Genomic DNA, 19,516 nt, shown 5'->3' on the forward strand with positions numbered 1-19,516 from the left:
ATTGCCATTTTAAAGAACAAAATACCTTGGTAATTTACAAGATTTTACAAGACTCCTGGTACGTCACTTGACAAAAAAAGTTTCACAAGGGCTAAAGGGAAAAAACCATGCCTTGATCTCTGCAGTTTTAGGTGTTAAACGAGGAGGTTTCACAGCAAGTCACGCACATGGCTGTGGTGTTGAGAGCTGGCTTTTCAAATGTAGGGTTTGAGTAAGAAAATAATGCCTGGGCTGTGGAACTGACTTGGAAATCAATTGAAATAAACGTGTGGAAGAAGAATAAATGTGTTAGGAATTAAAGGCAAAGCAACTTTTTAAAAAAGTCTTAATTAAACTGGGGGAAATCAAAATATAAATACTTCTGGGTTCTGTCAGAGATAACCCACTGGCCATCATGGTATTGAATGTAGTAATATGTGCAAATGGTTCTGTTGATCTTTGGAATTCCTGGTCCAGTTCTCTATGTGTGCTCATACTTAAATTTATTTAAAGGAATTAAGTGCTGTAATTGAATTAGTAGGTAACAATATCAGTTACATAAAACTTGGTATGTCAATAGCTTAATTTTTTTTAGTTGGTTTTAGCTTTCTATTTTAATATTCTATTATCTGCAGAAATAAAATTGAAACTAATTATCTTTTATCTTAATCTACTTTTTTCCTTCCTCCAACTATTCAGCAATTTCCAGTAACAAGTTCACTGTTTTCTTTCAATGACCCATTCCCTAAAATGGGAATCAATCAGTTAATATAGATCAGCTGAAGCCACTGATGATCGTTTCCCCTGTCAAGTGCTCCAGCTGGGATTTCACCCTGTGTCCAGATTCTGCTGCTCTCAAAAAAGCCCCCATAGAACAGTGCATGAGCCAGAGCCACTTCATTTTTATCCTTGGTTGTCTGGCAGCAGCATCACCATGTGTAATTCAAGGTTGGCTGTTGTAAGAATTATGTGTAGGAGTAGGAACAGGAGTTGGATTTTTATTTAACTGTGATTAGGTCTTCAGTCCTGATGAAAACAGCTGAAAGCCTTTTAATAATATTTGGGAATTGTTGGAGCTGAAATGAGGAATAGGCCTTCTGTTGATGATTTTGGTATCAAATTTTCCTGCTAGTCTTTATACTTTGGACTACAGATTTCAGTTCCTTGTAACTTTATAAGGATATGGTATAAAAATATAAGTATGTATGTAAGGAATTTCTCATTTTTCTAGGAGGTAAAAGAAATTGAGTAGTTTAAAATTATTCTTCTTGCAGTATTTTTGAAGCCAGAAGTTTTACATGTGTTTGTAAAAACCACAGACAAATACCACCACTCAAGAGCTGAGTGCTTAATAAGCGATTGTGTCAGAACTTATGCTCTGGGAGTATCTGCAGACTTGTCCTTGTGTGAAGAGGATCACACTGTGCAGCTGCAGTAATTTGGGGGGGGGTTGGGGTTGTTTTTCATTTGGTTTTGTTGTGGTTTTTTGATGTGGTTCATTGGTTAGCTGGGGTTTTTTTTGTTTCATCTTGAACAGGGCACTTCCGTTCCTTAATTTCACAGGCTGCTATAGGTACTCATGAAGCTGTGTTTTATTTGGTCTGCTTCAGAGACATTTCTCATGTCTTTTTTTATGGAGATCCTATCCTTACTTCACAGTGAATTCCAAAAGGATCTTAAACTGGTCTTTGACTGTATACAGAGATTTCTTTAACTACAGAACAAAAATGACTGTTTCATCTTGTTTTGAACGTTGGGTACTTCCATTTTCAGTGTAATGTAATAGCAGAAAATCAGACATAAGCTTTTAAGAGAACGATGATCTTCACAAGGTTAATGTATGTTTCCAGGCTGTCTCTGGTGCACATCTCCATTTACAAGAGAGTGCTGGTAAAATGGCAGCATTTAGGAAGATTTCCTTAGGCTAGGCAACTTTTCCTCTTGTATAAGAAGAATAAGAGCACTTATATTAATATGAGTCATCTTTAATAACAATTGACATAAATCTTGTCATATAACAAATTGCTGAACTTTGGAGCTCCTCTTCACCTAAAAGCACTGAAATGTGTATTTAGAATTGCCTCCAGGTCAGCAGGGATGCCAGATGTTTTCTAGGGGAGCTTATTTAGGTAGCTACTTGTGATATAAGTTATGTGTGTAAGTACTGATTTTTATGTTTTCTTTTGTCTCTGAACTTTCTTAATTTTAAAAATATTCTAAATACTCTGTGAAGCTCTATGGCACAATTTTTTCCAGAATGATATTTATCATTCAGCATTATGTTCAAAAATCCTCCCCTGCTGACTTGCTCTCTTGTGCAGATGAGCACTGACTGTAAGGATGTCACAGCTGCATTTTTCTGCTCCCCTCCAGCATCTTGTGCATACAAACCACAGCACAGTCAAGGTACCTGTTCTGGGAATGTCTCTCCTTTCATTACCAACTTGCCCATAAATGAAGACAGAGCAGAAATGCAGGTTGCTTCACAGAATGGGGAAGGAAGATGGGGACTGTTTCAGGGCATTGTCATTCTGCACAGGGTCACAGACGGGCACACAGTCAGTGTGGGTGGCGGATTTCTTCCTGACCTTTTACATGCTTGTGTCATTGGGCAAAATGCAGCAGCCAATAACCAGATTCTGCTGGCAGAGTGCCCTTGCAGCTTTGAGTGTTTTCAGGTATTTACAAATGCTGCAAACTAGGATGTGAAATGGGAGATGAGAGTTAACACTCAAAATTTTTTGGAAAAAATGAAATCATTGGCAGATGTGCAAGTCAGGTGCCCATTTCATAACCTCAGTATGTGGATGTTTTTGATGTGGGAGAATATAAAAAAAGGATATCCACTGAACCAAACATAATGCAATTCATCCATAGGTTAAAGAAAGGTCATTTTCTTGCCTTGTTGGCTGGAAAGAGACAGCAGAGCTCTAACATATAATTGTGTTCTGTGACAGTAAAAGGAGTCTTTTGGTGCTTTGGGAAAGGAAAGTGACATTTTCCTTGCTCATGAGAGAAACACAGTTTCACATTAAATGTACACTACAGTGCTCCCAATGTAAATAGAATTAGCAGGGGCAAAATTGTTATCCTCAAGGATAATGATTCTATTTTTTTTTAATGCAGCTAGTATAGAAGATATGTGTTCCTGTGTGTGTACACATATATAAAAGCAGCAGACAAAAGTCACATTTTAGTCTCATCCTTCTCTCTCTCCTTGCTGTGACTTCTCAGCTGAAGAAAGGAAGCTGATCTAAAAGGAGTCATTGTACCAGTGCTAAGGACACTGTTCTTGCCAAGTAGGGTGGTCATAGTGGTAGTAATGTATTTGATGTGGAAGAGCTGAAGTAGCTGAGAATTTTGAGGACTTAATTTAAAAACAGAAGTGTGGCATGGTTTAATTTTTCCAGTTTTATGTACCCATGGTGTGGTTGTAGTCACACCATTGTCCCTTGGCAGTCACTGGGATTCCCAGGCTGTTGATTTTTTCTGAAGGTTCATCTTCCTGGAACACTCAAACAGAAGCATGCTTGATTTTTACACACCTCTGTTCTTGCTTAGCAGGAAGAAGTTGTTGCAGCAAAGTCTTATTTACTTTTGAACTGGAATTGGTTATTGCATAAGACTAGTTTCCAAAAAGAAAATGACTGCCTCAGTCCCTTTTGAGAAGGATTTTGGGGATAGTGCAGCCCAAAGTACTATACTGGAGAAAGGCCAGTATCTGTTCCAGAAGGACTTACACTGACAGAAGGCATGGGCAAACAGCTCTACCAACAGTAAAAAAAATGAAAATTTGTATTTTGGAGATTGATGGTAAGAGCAGGACGATTATTTCAACTGCAGTTTACCATGTTAGAATTGTTTAAATGTAAGATCAGTGCCTCCCTGATTGTGTATTTCTACAGAAGACACTATTTCCCTAATTTTTTGAAAAATAGCTCGCAAAGATGTAATCAAGAGGCTACTTGTGACAACAGTGCAAAAACTGTGATGCTAATAGGCACAATATGTAAAAAATGTGAACAATGCTTAAAGAATAATTATCTTTGCTGTTTTGAAGTCTAAATAAAAGAAGGCCTGGCTATAAAAGGCAGTAGTCTTCCACAAACACACTAGAGGTGTATTTGTATTTGTAGTCTGTTGCATTCCCAGATGTAGCTGAGCCTTTGAGCTGGGAAATGCCCCTATTCTTCAGTGCCAGCCCTACCTGCATTTTCTTCTAGAGTACTGAAGAAAATGGTATAATCAATTTGCAAAAACTGTGAAGTTTTGGATGGACAGCTTAAAATAATCTCTGCCAAGAAGGCTTCACAGACTGGTGACAGTGGATGGATGCATAATGTACTTCCAGTTTGCACTACAGAAGACTCTTGGTACTTGCAGGAGAAATTTCTAGCAAACATTCATTACAAAGGATTCTCTATTGAAATGAGAACAAAGGTTCCACTAAAAAGATCTCAGAGGATTCAAATGTACCTTTTCATAGGTGACATGCTGATACAAGCCAGTTCTCAAGGGGTTGCATCAAGGCATAAATCAGCAGTAATTTCAACTCTGCAAGATCATAGCACTATCATGAACAGAAAGAAAATCAATCTGACACCAGCTCAAATAATAGCAGTTCTGGGAGTCACAGGATATAGTACAAGTCTACTGGGAGGGTCTGCTTGTCAGAACAATGGCACTTGAAGACACTGAATACTTTGACAGACATCAAAGCAAAAAGAAAAGGAACAGAAAGATCACTTCTCAGGCTTGATGGTGTCACTCACAGGGATAGCAACCTGACTGATGCTTCAGATGAAGGTGAAGCAGATGTTGGTCCTGTGGTCAGGCAGTAGTCAGATCTTCCTGCAAAAAGTACTTGAAATGCTTGAAAAGCTTTTCAAGTTTTAACATAGTGGGTGATGTCAGAACTGCTAATACTTGATGGTGTTTCTTCCCAGAGTTAGAAGAACAGAAGTTAAGAAAACTATTTTGAAAAGTTTGCTTTATGTGTGCAGTAAATAATGATGTTTTCATAAAAGTTCTTCATGCTGCTGTGATAACTTAATTGACAATCTTGCAAGACATTAAGGTATAGCTCTTCTGCCTTCTGTAAGTGCACCAACGTTGTGAGCCTCTACTCGAAATAAAGCAGCTTGCTGAATCAGTGCTGCTTCTAGGAATCTAGAATGTAGCAAAAAGTAAATTGCCCCAAAAAGGTCATGAATCTAAATATGAACAAGCCACGTAAAATCTGAGAAGTGGACAGTGCTAAAGAGATGCTGTTAATATTTAACATTATGTGTTCTGTTAGGAAATTTCACCTGGAGGGGGGGAGCTGGTGCGTGTCAGCATTTTGTTTCAGAGAGTTTTAGTAGGTGTTTTTTTTTTTTAATTTTGAAAAGGGAAATGAAACTTGTTAAGGCCCCCTGAGATCTACCACAACAACTCCTAATCCCCAGGGGGAGAAAAAATCTACCAGGAAAATTTGTTTATTGTGATGTCAACTGATGAAATCCTTTGTCTCATCAAATGTGACAATAATGAGACTTGTTTTTATGCTTTGGTAGTCCATAAATACTCTGGTGAATGTCTAGTTTGCTTAAAGAACACTTGCATTATTCTAATTAAAAACAGGGGAAGTGAACATGATGAAAAAATTGCCAGCTGAATGTTTTAAAACAGCATTGCCAAGGCATCCTGGTATTAGTGATAATCTAATACTTGAATTATGGTTTAGATGTTCCATGGTATCCATGTGTTGTAAATTATTCTCATGTGCTAAGCTTATTGTGATACAAAATTTAAATTGGTATCTCAAAAAATTAATAATATGTATACAGAACATGTAATTTTCAATTTTTGTAATCTCTGAGCAGCTAAACCTGATTTTAACAATTGCTTTTTTGCTAATTAAGCCTTACTGGGCCTTCTTAATTAGGCACACAGTTGGAAAAGAGACAATAATTATCTCTATTTGATGGCTATGCCAATTTGCATTATCAAAAAATAACCAAAGCATGCTCAATTTTCTTGTCACATACAAATGTTATTTGCCAATCACCAGTGTATTTTAAAACAGTTACCTTCCAAAGTTTCTCCTAGATGAAAGAAACATTCCATTTTTCCTCCCTGCATATACACAAGTGCACGTACACCTCACTATTGTATTATTGTTAGTTAAATTAGAGCATTGTAGGTATGTATATATGCACACATACGGGTATAGATATAAATATTTTGATAGTATTTGCCTCTTTAGTTCAGGAAAAAACAACATGTATTCTAATATTAGGTCTTTACAATACAAAAATATGCTCTTGTCAATAGAGCAGTAATTACAACAGTGGAGAACAAGCTGAGCTTCCACTGGCAAGAATTTCAACATTTCATGTGGATGTTTTTGGTATAAGCAAGTGCCTGGGGTGTATGGGAAATTACCTGTACAGCCCAAGGGAGCTTAGTTGTCCCAGGCATTCTTGAATGTGAGGAGGAACATTCCTTTTCTTCAGTTCTACTATCTTCTTATAATGTGTTTTACTAAGAAATTTACAGCTTTGACCACACTTCCTCCTTGGAGGGAAAAAACCAGTTCTGGGAGATCTGTTTTGAAATATCTATTCCTGTAGTCTCCAACTATACTCTCATACAGGCCAGATTTCCTTCCTCTCTTCCCCTGTATTGTCCCTACCATACAGTTAGGAATTAAGTGTAAAAAGCAGTAAAGGACTTTGCCATGTGTTGGGGATCAAATCTGTAGATTTTAAGCATTTGGCTACTTTTACTTAAGCCCAGATATTTTCATGTTCTTTAGCATTCTTAGTTGAACTGTTGAGATGGTAGGAAACTGTTCACAGTGTTTCCGTTTTTTTAAATGAAAAAATGTTCACACTAGGAGTTATTCTGCAATATAATTAGGAATTTTGTTTCTTAAAGTACAGCTCTTCAGAAAGACTTTGTGCTCCAGAGGTACTCTGAACCTGTCCAGGATATTTCACCCTGAATGTACTTTGTACCACAGAAATAGAACTTGAGCTTGAATCTCAGTAAAATCAGATAATGAGTTTCCAGAAGAAAACATTAGAGACTTGTGTGATTCTTACAGTCAGTGGCAGTTCTCCAAGCAGAGTGAAGGGCACGTGTTGGACAAGAATTCTGTAGCACAGTTGAGTAGCTGACATAACGTATGTTTTTAAGATCACTTTCAGTCTTGCCATATGCCACAAAATACTGCAACAACCTGACTTTCTTCACAATTTTATTCTGCAGTGTTTGCTCTCTGAAACTTGAGATGTAATGGACAGCACTTTGAATTACTAGAATTAAATTAGACTTTGACTAATTTAAAATGAAGATCATTAAATGTGAAAATGAACCTTATTCTGCTTGCATCTATCACAATGACATGTAAATTTATGAGCCAGTGTAATCCATCCAAGTTAAAAGAGCACATTCTTTGGAGAGTGTGTTAAACCCATAGCATGGCCCTGAAAACTCTGGTTTGCATCTACATATCTAAATTAGACTGATAAGTGAAAAAACATATTCTAAGATTGTCATCTATTATCTGTGCATCTGTTCTTCTTGAGAGGTGCTATGGAGCCCACCTGCAGGAATAACACAATGTCTCAACATTTTGCAATCTCACTCATTCCCTGACAAACACTGGAAATGTTGTACCTACTGATCCATATATCCCTATGTAATTTTCAAACATCTTTTGATGTGTTAATACTTCATGAACCACAGAAAATGTTCATATCAATTTTGGTAGGTTTTGGGTTGGTCTTTTTTTTTAAAATTCTGTTTCGTCAGTTGATCTTCTAGGGATTGCATTCTTGCTTGATTTTAGTATGAGATTTTACCTTCCATTGAATTGTATTATCTGCTTCTGTCCTCCAGACTTAGGCAGATTTTTTCTGTTTCTTTGTAATGTCTAATTCGGTGTTTCACATTGAAACAGAACTTCTTCCTCGTCTAATGCTGCTCAGCTCCTTTAGCTGGTATCTTCCTTGCTGTGTTCTGTAAGATTGAATTTAAAGGGACTTTGTTTGTTTATAATCTCTAGACAAATATTTGAGGGGTAAATTTTTGAAGGTATGTACAAGGTCAGAATGTTTTTACTTTTCTTCTTGGTATCGCATTTCTCAAAGGTTTAAATCAAGAGTGTTTGCTCTGTTTTGCCTTTCATATGTTACAGTTTTGTATTTCAGAAAGACCTGCAGAATAAAGGTGCTGTTCTTTTTGCCTTCAGCAGCCCAGAGCTGATATTGCTGCTTAGCAGTTCATTTTCAGAAACTACTGGGCTGAAAAGGCAATAAGCAAACGGTAGCTTTCAGATAAGGGCATGTGTTGAAAGGAAAGAAACATAGGAGAGAAAGAGCACAGTTCCCTGGTTGTATTTTAGCATTATAATTGCCATTACATTTTAATTCCAAATAGTCTGGAATATCTGAGTATTAAACATAATGATTAGCTGAGGCCAACAAAGGTTACACTTTTTCATGTTTTTGATCTTGTGCACTTCTGGAAGACCCTGTTCAGCTACATGATACTCATTAGCAGCCATAACCTGACCTCTCTAAATAATTCTGGGCTTACTGGAAACCAACTGGGTATGCCACTGGTGATTTGATGGGACTGATGGTGGGTAATCACTACAGAAATTTGTTCATTAAATGGGCACCCTATCAGAGCAGCCTATTAAGAATTTATAGAAAGCACTATTACAGTAACGTGATCTCTGGGGCGCCGCTGTACTGCAGTACAGAGCCTGTGAGCAGTGTAAATGCACAGGGTGAGTTTTGTTCTCAAATACCACTGATGGGCGCTGCAAACAGTCCCAGCCCAGCCTTTCCCATAACCACTGAACCCAGCCTTACTGAGCTCTGGAGCAGGAAGGCTGATCTGAGCAGAACAGCGAAGTAGGGGGCTGAGGGGAGAGGATCTTTATGTAAGGGAAAGGTGAAAATAGTTTCTAGTAACATGAACAGTGTGCACTTAGAGGGCTGCACAAATCATACATAAAAGTCCTACATATGTCTGTGTTAGTTCCATTACTTGAAGAGTGGTATTTTCCTGTCCAATAGAATGTTTTGCAAAGGCATTTCATTGTCAATTTAAGTTATTAGTTGTTTATTCTTCTACAAAATTGACTGTAAGATGCATATGATATCCATTTTAAAATAAGGTTCATCATTACCTGCTATGCAGTGCCTAAATATATATTTTCCATATGTATATGTCTATGTATATAATGAACATGTAATATTTTTCTGTTGTATTTTTATTACATATTTTGTGAAACCTTTCAATAACAGAACAATGTTGGAAAGGGCAAAGAAGTGCTACTTGTGAAGGAGGAGAGCATTAGACACTTATAGAAAGGTCACTTACAGGAACTGTAAGCTTTTATGAGACTTTATCATTTTGCTGACAAGGTCAACTTGATATTGATTGGCTGGGTGTTCTGCTTAGTTACTTGAGGGCCAGTTATTTGAAGAAGCCTGTGTTAACATCCAGGCAATGTTCTTCATACTCCTGCCCTATTTCAGCATTTTGAGTTGCTTGCTGTATTGTATTTTTCCAAACAAAATATGAAATAAAGTTCAAGTATTTGATTGCCAGTGTTTAAATTCAGGTTCATGTACCATACCATCATTTGTTAGATTTAACTGAATCTCTTACTATAGAAAAACTTGAATATTTAATTTGTTGTTTCTGATGCATAAAAATATTTTTTGATGAAAAATTTTAATGAGTGTTTTTCCAGTTCTTGAAAATTATTCATCACCTGCTCTCATGTGAGGCCTGGGTGTCTGTGGGTTTATGAGACACTGATGCCCTAAGCAAAAATAAAGGAAGCACAAGCTTGGTTCCCATGTGAAAGGAAGCCAGAGTTCCCTGTGTCATTCCATGCTCTGGTGCTGTGTTTTAGTCCTTGTGTGAGCCTTCAGTGCTGCTGAGTTTCCACTGGCTGTGGTGCAGTGGGGCTGGGGAGGGAAGAGTTGGGCAGGTGAGCTGAAAGTTTCCTTCCTTCAGGTGGTGAATGAGTAGGTGAGTTGGGATGTGTCTGCGTTACATCTGTGTCCATACCCTTCCACCACAAAGGGTATAAAACTTCATGCTGGGTTTTCTGGACTGGGCAGAGTGTACTGAAGGGGATGGGGATTCCAGCCTGGTGCTGGTGTGGCTGGTGGTCAGAACTGCAGTGGGAAAATCTGAGCTGTGGCCAGCACATGTGCCAGGGCCTTGTCCCTGCTGCTGCAAACGTGGGCACATGCAGCAATGGCAGCAGTGGCATCCCTGAGCAGGGGCAGTGAGGTGGTGGGGGATTCAGAAGTTGTTCGTATTTTTTAATCGTCTTTGTCCTTCTGTAACAAGGCATAAGAAAATTATAGCTTTTAAGGGCATATTTCATTAGTTTACAATTGAGAAAATGCACATTCTTTACATTAGAAGGCAGCACAATGAAAGTACCACAGTGAAAGAGAATACATGGAATATTTAATTAATATTAATTGCTTACATTAAATTATTTCATCTGTCTGCTGTCTTGGTTAACATCATTAAATATATTTCTGCTACAAACTGTCTTCCCAAGCTAGACTTTGGTTATTAAACCTTGTTTTAAAAGAATACAAATAAATCTTCCTTAAGTAGTCGTTTACTATAACTTAAGTTTTACAAGTCTCTGTGCATCATAATAATTTTTTATTACTTGTTAAAAATCACTTGAAACCTCCCACAAAATAGATGCACAGCATCTTTTAGAGGGAACTTCTGTGTTTTGGTTTTGTGGGGGGTTTTTTTGTTTGTTGGAGTAATGAGCCAAATTTGTCAGATTGGTGCTTTTGCACTTTTGAAAGCAGGATGCAGTGCCTGTGTCCGAGGCTGCTTGCACTTGTTGCCTTCCTGGCAAAATTTATTTCTTCTCTACTGCATCTTCTTAAGAGAGGCCCTTAATTTCTCCTTGTTTTCCTTTGGCTTCTGTAGCTTTGTCTCCATTTATTCTGTCAGACAGGATATATTGGAAGGCTTTTTCCTGTCAGTAACCATTTCTACAGAGTCCTCAGTTCATCTTTTAAGCCATCTCTGTGCTTGCAATCAGGGCCCCTTTGCGTTCTTCTGTCGCTATTAAAGCGACTCTCAGAACAAGCACTGAACTTTGCCAGTAATGGGCAATCTTGGGAAATAACAGTAAATTATTTAAGCAAATAGCTTTGGAGAAGCAAGTATTACTTAGTAGGAGCCTTGTACAGAAGCAGCTGATCACCAGCTGGGTACAGTGCAGTCAAACCCCTGCACGAGTCCCTGCTCAGGGCTGCAGCCCCATGATGCGCTCTCAGCTGGCCTTGCTGTCTGGCAGCTCCTGGTTCATAGCTTTGATTCTGTCTCTCTCTTGGAGAGTTTTTTATTGACTGAGGTGCTTTCAAGCCCACTTTGAGTAGGAGATAGGAGTTGTTTTTTTGTTTGGGGTTTTTTTGATACTGGAGCTCTTTATCCAGGTGGCATTAGTTTCTGAAGGTCTGTTCCGTGTCAGGTTGAAGGGCTGGACGTGACTCCCTGAGGTTTAGTGTTTCAAGCAGAGACATGCCTTCAACCTCTTTCCCCAGATAACCTCCTGAAACCCGGGAAAAGCAAAGAAAGCAAGGCATGCACTCCACAGTGTTAGTTCTGCTGTAATGGTCTGTCTCACTCCTTCCCTACAAGGGTTCTGAGGGTCTGGATTTTGTTTTTCTCTTACAATGTTATAAGCCTTATTCCCTCTTCTCATCATGTGTAGTGTTTTCCGCTCCTGCTCAGGAAATTGTTCCTTTCAAAAGTATTGGAAGGACGCAGAAGCAGGAGATGGGGTTCTGGAACACTGCACAGCACCACCAGGAGTGTCTCAAACATTCAGTTTCAGAACTTGGCCATCTCTTTAGCTCTCTTGGAAGTGCCTTCTTGTGGGGTTTTTGTGTTTACCTTTTGTGTGTTTTCACTTCTGTTTTTATGCTCACAGCTGGCAGTGTGTAGGGTTAAAGTCCTTGTGGCAGATGAGAAATGGGCCTGTATCAAACTGAGTATTAAACTTATTTCCATCGACTGCTGACCTTAAAATAATGAAGAAGCTGTGAGAAATTACCTTCTAATTAAGCAAATTCTCTTTGAATTTCGATGGGGGTCTTCTTGTCTTCTAGAAATAATGCTTACAGGCACCTTTTTTTGTTACATTTGTTTTTCTAGGTTATTAATATCTGCTAATCTAAAAAGACAACAAAAACAACCAAACTGAACAGAGTCTCAGTTTATGAGCCATGCTGCTGTAAAAGCTGTGCCACAATCCCTGTTTATTCATCCCAGAGTTTGTCTTAAATTTAGTGATGGAAGCAGCTCAATGAAGGCAAGGATACATTGCCTCAGTTGCACTTGCAGCTGCAGTGTGTGTCATTTTAAGGATATTGGATTTGAACATCATTATACAGATACGTACACAAAACTCAAGATGCAGTTTGGAAGTTTCCATTGAATATTTGTAGCCCCTGTGTGGGCAGAAATTCAGATGGGAGATAGAGGGGAAGAAAAGAGGTTGTAGAACAGGGTAGAAGCTTCTTCCTGTTGAAATGTCCTCAAAATCTAAAAGAAAAGGGTGTTTTCTGAAGGATTGCATGCTCTTCTGGAGTAACAATGTGGTATACTTTTATTTTTTAAATTATTGGTGGTTTTCTAATGTCTGAAGTCTTATTCTTGATTAGATGTAATGTAAGTCACAGGAGAATACTTAAAAAGAGTGAACTTTCTGCTTTCTAGATTTCATATTTTAAAAGACATAAAATGTCGTTTTCACTTAATATGGATATGCATCCCTTTAGAGAAATAGTAACTGTTCCATCTGTGAAATCAAATATAAGTTGTTGTAATGTATTTTTTTATATAGGATACAGTTATTGCTTGGTCTTTTAGGACAGTGCTTAAGATTTGATTTTGATTTCTTCCTTCAAGTAGCTGTTTTTTTAATTCTATTTTAAAAAGCCCAAACAGTAAAACATGACATGTGCAGTTTCTTTCCTGGGTTACAATGATATTAATGAAATTTAATTGGTTTATGTAACTAAAAAAATGGACCTTTTTGATCTAAAAGTATATAGTATGTCTGAAATGAATTATTGTTTTTTTCTAGGACTGTTTCCTTAAGGCATTCCAGTTGCTTGTTTTCATGACTTTGAGCCTATTTAATCAGAGATGGAGCAGATGGACTGCAAGCCCTACCAGCCACTGTCTAAAGTTAAACATGAGGTGGATCTAACCTACTCAAGTTCTTCAGATGAAAGTGAAGATGGTGGAAAGCAAAGGCAATCCTATGACTCAAGAGAAACTCTGAATGAATATAGCCAAGAGCTGAGACTTAACTATAACAGTCATAGCAGAAAAAGAAAAGCCATTGACCAGTCCACGCAAGGTAAATAATTTATTTTATCTACTAATTATGATTATTGCTTTCTGATTATGCACTATGAAAAAATATCAGGAGTTGAGCAAACATTTTATTCTTAAAGTCTCATAGTATCAACCCACTTTTTACCTAGCTTTAATCATCCTGTAATATCAGAAATTTAGGAATTTTTTTTTTTGAAGTGCATTTTTAGCAGGATGGACTGACTGGTATTCTAGAAACCATCACATGCTAGCTACAGACAAATATTTTCTTTAGTAGGAGCTACTCTTTTGAACAATGTTGAGTGATTAATTATTTACTGCCTTTGCATATGTTGGGTGCATTTTGCTATAAAATCAACGTTGAGGCTGCAGGCTATCTCTGCATGTGCTTACAAAGCTTGTGAATTAATTCAGATACAACAATTCTCTTAACATTCCTAATCATATAAATAACCGAGTAATTTAAAAACTGCAGTTAATTAGCGTATTGTAGGAAAAAAACCCCAAGAGTTAAGTTTCTGTTTTAGCCTTTTGCATGATTAGGACAAATATTTGAGCAATGATGATAGCTGAACTAAAGTTAGGAAAAGCTTCTCTTTGATTAGAGACAGAAGCTAAAGACTAAGACTAAAGAAACGGAAGGAATGAGCAGAATTTACTGCAGCATTTCCTGACAGACTCTGTAAACCCACATGCTGCTTTTTGTACACAATGAGCACAGAAGGGGCTTTGCTGCTGCTTTCTGCTCTGTCCCCAGTCCAGGCAGGATGGTGGGACAGGGAGAATATTTGTAGCAATCAGTGTGTCAGAAGCAATGAGAGTTCTGTCCCCTTAAAGCTAAAAGCAGCAGGGTTCTGGGGCCAGTCACTCCCTGCTCTTCAAGGAAGTGGTTAAATTACAATAAAGTGTGGCCAGTACTTCTCAGCTAAAACTTAAAGTATTTATTTAAAAACAAACCAACCCAAAATCCTCAAACAAGCCACATCACACACACACCCTGCCCCCAAAGCCCTCGCTGCTTACTCAGAGAAGCGTTCTTCACTTTTCTGAAGATAAAAGTAATTATGTTTTTCTACAAGGGAATGAAAAATAGGCTTTTTGAAGATGGAAAATTTGTCTTCTCTGTGATGTGTAAATTAATGTGAAATTTGGAACAGCTGTGCTACAAAGCTATTGCAGCATTTTTGTTTTTTACTGCAGATATTGTACTTCAAGTTACACCCATAATACTGGTGTTGTCTGAAAGTACCTGTAATTCATGGGAGTAATAATACTTGGCTGCCTCCATCTGTGTGCATATCTTCCCTCCAAAGAGTCACCAAACTGCTATTTTTGGGAAGAAAAAGTCATAAACATAGATTTCAACACAGGATTGTTTAGAAAACAGATTTGTTTGTTGTTTGTGACCTTATTTTGAACATGCTATGAGAGTTTAATTAACTGAGATTGGCTGCATTGTTGTACCTCTGGATGGTGTAAATGTTCTTGTAGATCTCAGAGCAGCTCCCTCGTTGCTTGTACCTGTGGTTGTGGGAGAAACCCCAGCATGGAGCTGGGTGTGCAGGGCTGTGCTGCTGTTGATATTCCTGTCAGCTGCAGCATCTCTGGCTTGGGCATGTCTGAAAGGCTGGCACTCGCTGCTGCAGGCATCAGAAACCAGCCTCTGTGTCATGCTGGCTTTATTCTTCCAGAACATTGCCTCCGAAAGCAATCACATTAATAATTTTGGAGAAATAGCCAAATTAGTGTGCATTTCTGTAAGAAGTTGTCAGGCATGAACTTAGCTCAGTTATTCAGGAGTGACCTGTAAGGAATCACTTATGTGCTTGTGCAGACCAGGAAGTATTTTGCACTCATGTTGTGTGATTATTTTATTGAAGTTATATGCCCCAAGATTTTTCCATTCAAATTAATTTTTATGAGATACTGTGTGAATTTTCAGATCTTCTATTTTTCAAACATTGTTATTTTTCTTTTTGGACTAAAGTCTTTTACTGCTTCAGATTGCAGGATGAGGCTTGATGTCCATGTTTCTAGAAAAATTACTTAAGCTTCTAAGAGTACTTTGCCAATATGCAGGGCAGCTCTTAAATATTTCCTTACCTCTTCCCAGAATTGTGTAGGTCAGTATATAATTATTAAACACTGTGTTATTCACCTCAAAATATTTTTAAAATCCTATTCACATGCACTGATTTGTAAAGATGGAGTTGCACCTGTATGAGAAATCAGAGTTTTGTCTTGTCTTATGTCATGAATTCAGTTTGGAATAACTGATATTGGAATTGCACTGCTGAGTATTTCCATTTGGCTTCTCAGGAATTCATCCTGACATCTTTCTAGTCATTTAAATCATGCTTTTTCTCTGCCACAAATTGGACCTGAATATTTGGCCTGGCAAGCAGTGCAGATTTGAAATATAAAACTGGTGGTGCTCAAAATTCAAAGAGCAAAAGAGTTTGTAAAGCTGAGTGTAAAATTTCAGACTTCAGGCAGGTAGGATTGTATTCTAGTGAAGTCAAAGTATTTCCAAAAGGATCCCAGGTTTCACAGTGTGGGATGTGGAAGTTCCTGGTAGTTCTTGGTAGTTACTCAGTCAACACCAGGAAAAAGGTTCAGGTTTGAACTGTGAATCTGGATGAATCCATAAAACTGTCATTGGGTTTTTTTTTTGTTTTTTAATCCATTCTTTTCTGAAATGCCTTATTAGAATCTTTAACAAGATTTTTCTAGATGTTTGTAACATCTTCTGAATGTAGAAAAAGAAATGAAAAAACCAAAACCTCCACAGCGCACCCCCTTTTCAAAGGGGACTGTTCTGCAAGGAGTGCTGTACCATACCAGTGCTGGAGACTTGTATAAAATAATTCTACCTATAAAGGCTGTTGGAGCATCCAAGGTTGCATCCCCAATTAGTGGCAAAATGCTCTTCTTTAGTGGCACAATATTCTTCTCTAGCTGCAGCTGAAACAGTTCCCTGAGTGTGATGAATTAGCAGAGTGCACAGTGAGGATAATACCCATGAACTTCATCCTGGAAAGGTGTGAGAATAGATGAGAAACACACACAGTAACAGCCCTGCTTGGGGTGATAATGATGACTGGGAGATGGCATTCCAGGGAGCTCTAATGATGGAATGTGGGAAGGAATTATGTCAGAGTAAAATAATTAGAACAGGGAAACTTTTAACAGGAACAAGTGTAGGGGTGTGAGCACTCATCTAGTTAGTTTTATGAGAAGAATCAGCACTTCAGATGTTTATGAAAATTCAAAGAACTGGTACTGGCTACTTAAGCAAGATGAGTTATATAAATTAGACTGGGCAGTCATCTGAATTTAGTAAATAGCTTCAGAGTAAAATGTGATTTGTTGCAGGAAATACTGCTGTATCTCAGCCATTTCTGTGAAGATTTTTGTTATAAACAGTTTGTGTATTTCATTATTAATGTCAATACTGAGGAATTATTTCTATGAAAAGTTTCAATAGAAATTTGAGATTATGTAAAATCATATGGTATTAGGTATTATATGTGTGCATATATGGACAATCTGTATTAAACCAGAACTTTATATGACATGAACTTAAAGGAATCATTTAATCCTCTAGAATTGAACAGAGCTGTTAGTCTTTTCAAAACATTTTTCTTGTCAGTTTGAAAGGCCACATTGTGTGATCATATAAATAGCAAACATTGAAAACGGTATCCAAATATAGAATATTTAACTGTGTCAGTATTTTTAACTCCTTACAATTCCTGAAATTGTATCTCAAATGTTACACTTCAGAGATATTAATTGGTTGGTTTTGCAGGTCTTGTAGGAAAATATAAAATAAAAGAAACCCCAAATTAATACAGATTTGATCTATTGATCAAGCAGTTTTTTTACATGCTATTGTTGAGGTTTAATACTGGTGTCCTTTGTATAGAGCCCAGTGCCAGCTGAACTCAGTGTCTGGTGTTACTTGGATAAGATACAGATAACTTGCAGTTATCTGACAATTTAAGATTTACCAAATAACATCACAAACTGTTTAAAGCCCAACTAAATTTTACTGGCCTAACAACTCAATGTGAGCAGATAGAAAAATCTCCTGACAAAGCATTGCTGACTCCTGAAGAGTCGGTGCTAAACACATAATGTGTACATCTGAAAATGCATTCTCTTATTAACTGGAAGGTTCAGAATCCTGCTTGTCTGAAGATATGTAAACCTGCAATATCTCATCCTGGCAAGATCATCTTACAAAGTAAATACCTGCCAGACTCAATATCATATAGTTTGGAGATATTGGCAAATCGAGTAAATTAGTTTTTGGAAGAATTGGTAAACATACTGTTTTGTCCTTGAAGGAGATGGAGTGGAACTGGCAGAAGTTATCAAAAATGTTGCTCTTGTAGGAAAATCATTGACAGACCTGGCTGTGAGGAAAGTAAGTTCCTATAGATGCACCATACATACATCTCAAGCTTATTCGTGACATGTTTACATAATTAGAAGTGTTTTCTCCCACAGCTTTCTCTGTTTCAAGCAAATATGAAAGGAGCTGTACTCTACAAATACTGGCAGTACAGAAGAGCTTTCTGGCTTTTAGGTTAATTATAGATTTGTAAGAAAACACTAGTTTAGAGGAATGAATTCCTGATAGGATAATCATCTGGGATCGAGTCATTGGCATGATAAACTTTATTGATTGTTAACAATATGAGCATATGGCAGTAAATTTCTGGTTAGACAAATGTTCATTTCCTGGCAAGATAAGTGTATTGAACTGCATTATGGGCAAAGCAAAATGGAGTTATTCCTCACAGGAGAATCCAACAGCAAATAAGTTCTGGTAAATCCGTGTGAGGAAATCAGCATTGCTAGTATTGCAGGAAATGACAGAGTACCTCACAAAGAATTGGCCTACTCTGCTTTTAGCCCAATAAAAAGTAAGGAAACCATTTTTGTGGACAAAAGCTCCAGATTGGTGACATGATTAATGTTTTCTGGAAAGCACATATAAAATTATCTTCAGGAGCAATAGATCCTGAAGATAAACAGATCCAGGTAAACAGATCCAGCTAAGTGTTCAAAGCCTTCATCAAATGAACTCCACTGCCTTCACGGAGTCCTGGATCGGTGTGAGAAAGCTCTGCAGCCTAAGGCCACTTCTGTCTCATCCTCTCTTTTTAGCTTTCTCTTGTTACCATCCAATTCCCCTTTCTGCCCTCTGATACATCCCAGCAACAGTGAGGATACAGAGGCAACAGCAATGTTCCAGTGCTGAAAAGCACTCTCGTTCCCTAGAAGGGAAAAACTACTTCTGAGGTGCAGGAACAGGAGGTCTGTTTTGCTATGCATTAAAGTTCGGTGATTTTCAGCTCACTAGGAAGGAAGATTTAAACACTTGTAACTCTTAGCATCCTATGACCAGTCAAAACCAGTTTTACTGGTAGTCCTAGACATAAATAAAAGGCATGCTGACAGGCACTGCTAGGAAATTGTCCTGCCAGGAAAATGTCATGGTGGTGTTTTGTCAACTGTGAAGCAACAAAAGCTTTTTATGTAATAACCATATTCTACTCTGATCCCAGAATTATGTAAATCCATTCAGGACAGCAGATCTGCTTTGTGTCTGTACCAGGGCCATGGAGAGTTGAATTTGAGCTATATGTAGTATGTGCTTTTAGTTACAATTACCTTATTTTTAAATGGTGTCTAAGGGTAAAAAAAGCCTGTGTTAGATTCTCCCCTTAATCTGTTATGTATAACACTAGAATAACAAACTGGCAAACCACGAATCTGTGGTCTTGGGAGCTCTCCCAGAGGAAACCAATGCCAGCATGTGATTTTTCATTGTTTTGATAGAGATTTGGAGCACTTATCTGGGTGAATTTAGGAGTCTATGCTCATGAACTTCCACAAAGAGCAGTAAGTGAAGGGGAAATTTTATTTGGGGGGCACCCTAAGTCTCTTGATATTAAGAAGCTCCAGTGGTAACCTGGTGGCCAGTGGAACTGGGTGTTACAACTCACTACCACTCCACCTGCCAGTTTCATATTTGGGAGCCATTTAGTACTCCTGGTCTAAAGACTGCCAAAGTATATTTCATTGGCTGTTCATTGACATGTAAACAGCACATGGTGAA

At 37.8% G+C, this 19,516-nt stretch overlaps 1 protein-coding gene across 5 annotated transcripts in view; it reads left to right on the plus strand.

Moving 5' to 3' along the window:
• TENM1 (teneurin transmembrane protein 1) overlaps positions 1 to 19,516 on the plus strand; it is a 770,840-nt gene that overhangs the window by 526,205 nt on the left and 225,119 nt on the right. For all 5 annotated transcript variants that reach the window (XM_063170577.1, XM_063170580.1, XM_063170579.1 and 2 more), the window contains one exon: positions 13,127 to 13,405. In XM_063170577.1, coding sequence (XP_063026647.1) covers positions 13,189 to 13,405 — 217 coding nt within the window. In that variant the 5' untranslated portion in view covers positions 13,127 to 13,188. The remainder of the gene's footprint in view (positions 1 to 13,126; positions 13,406 to 19,516) is intronic.

Source organism: Melospiza melodia, chromosome 16 (genome assembly GCF_035770615.1).
Source record: "Melospiza melodia melodia isolate bMelMel2 chromosome 16, bMelMel2.pri, whole genome shotgun sequence".
NCBI classification, from domain to species: Eukaryota; Metazoa; Chordata; class Aves; order Passeriformes; family Passerellidae; genus Melospiza; species Melospiza melodia.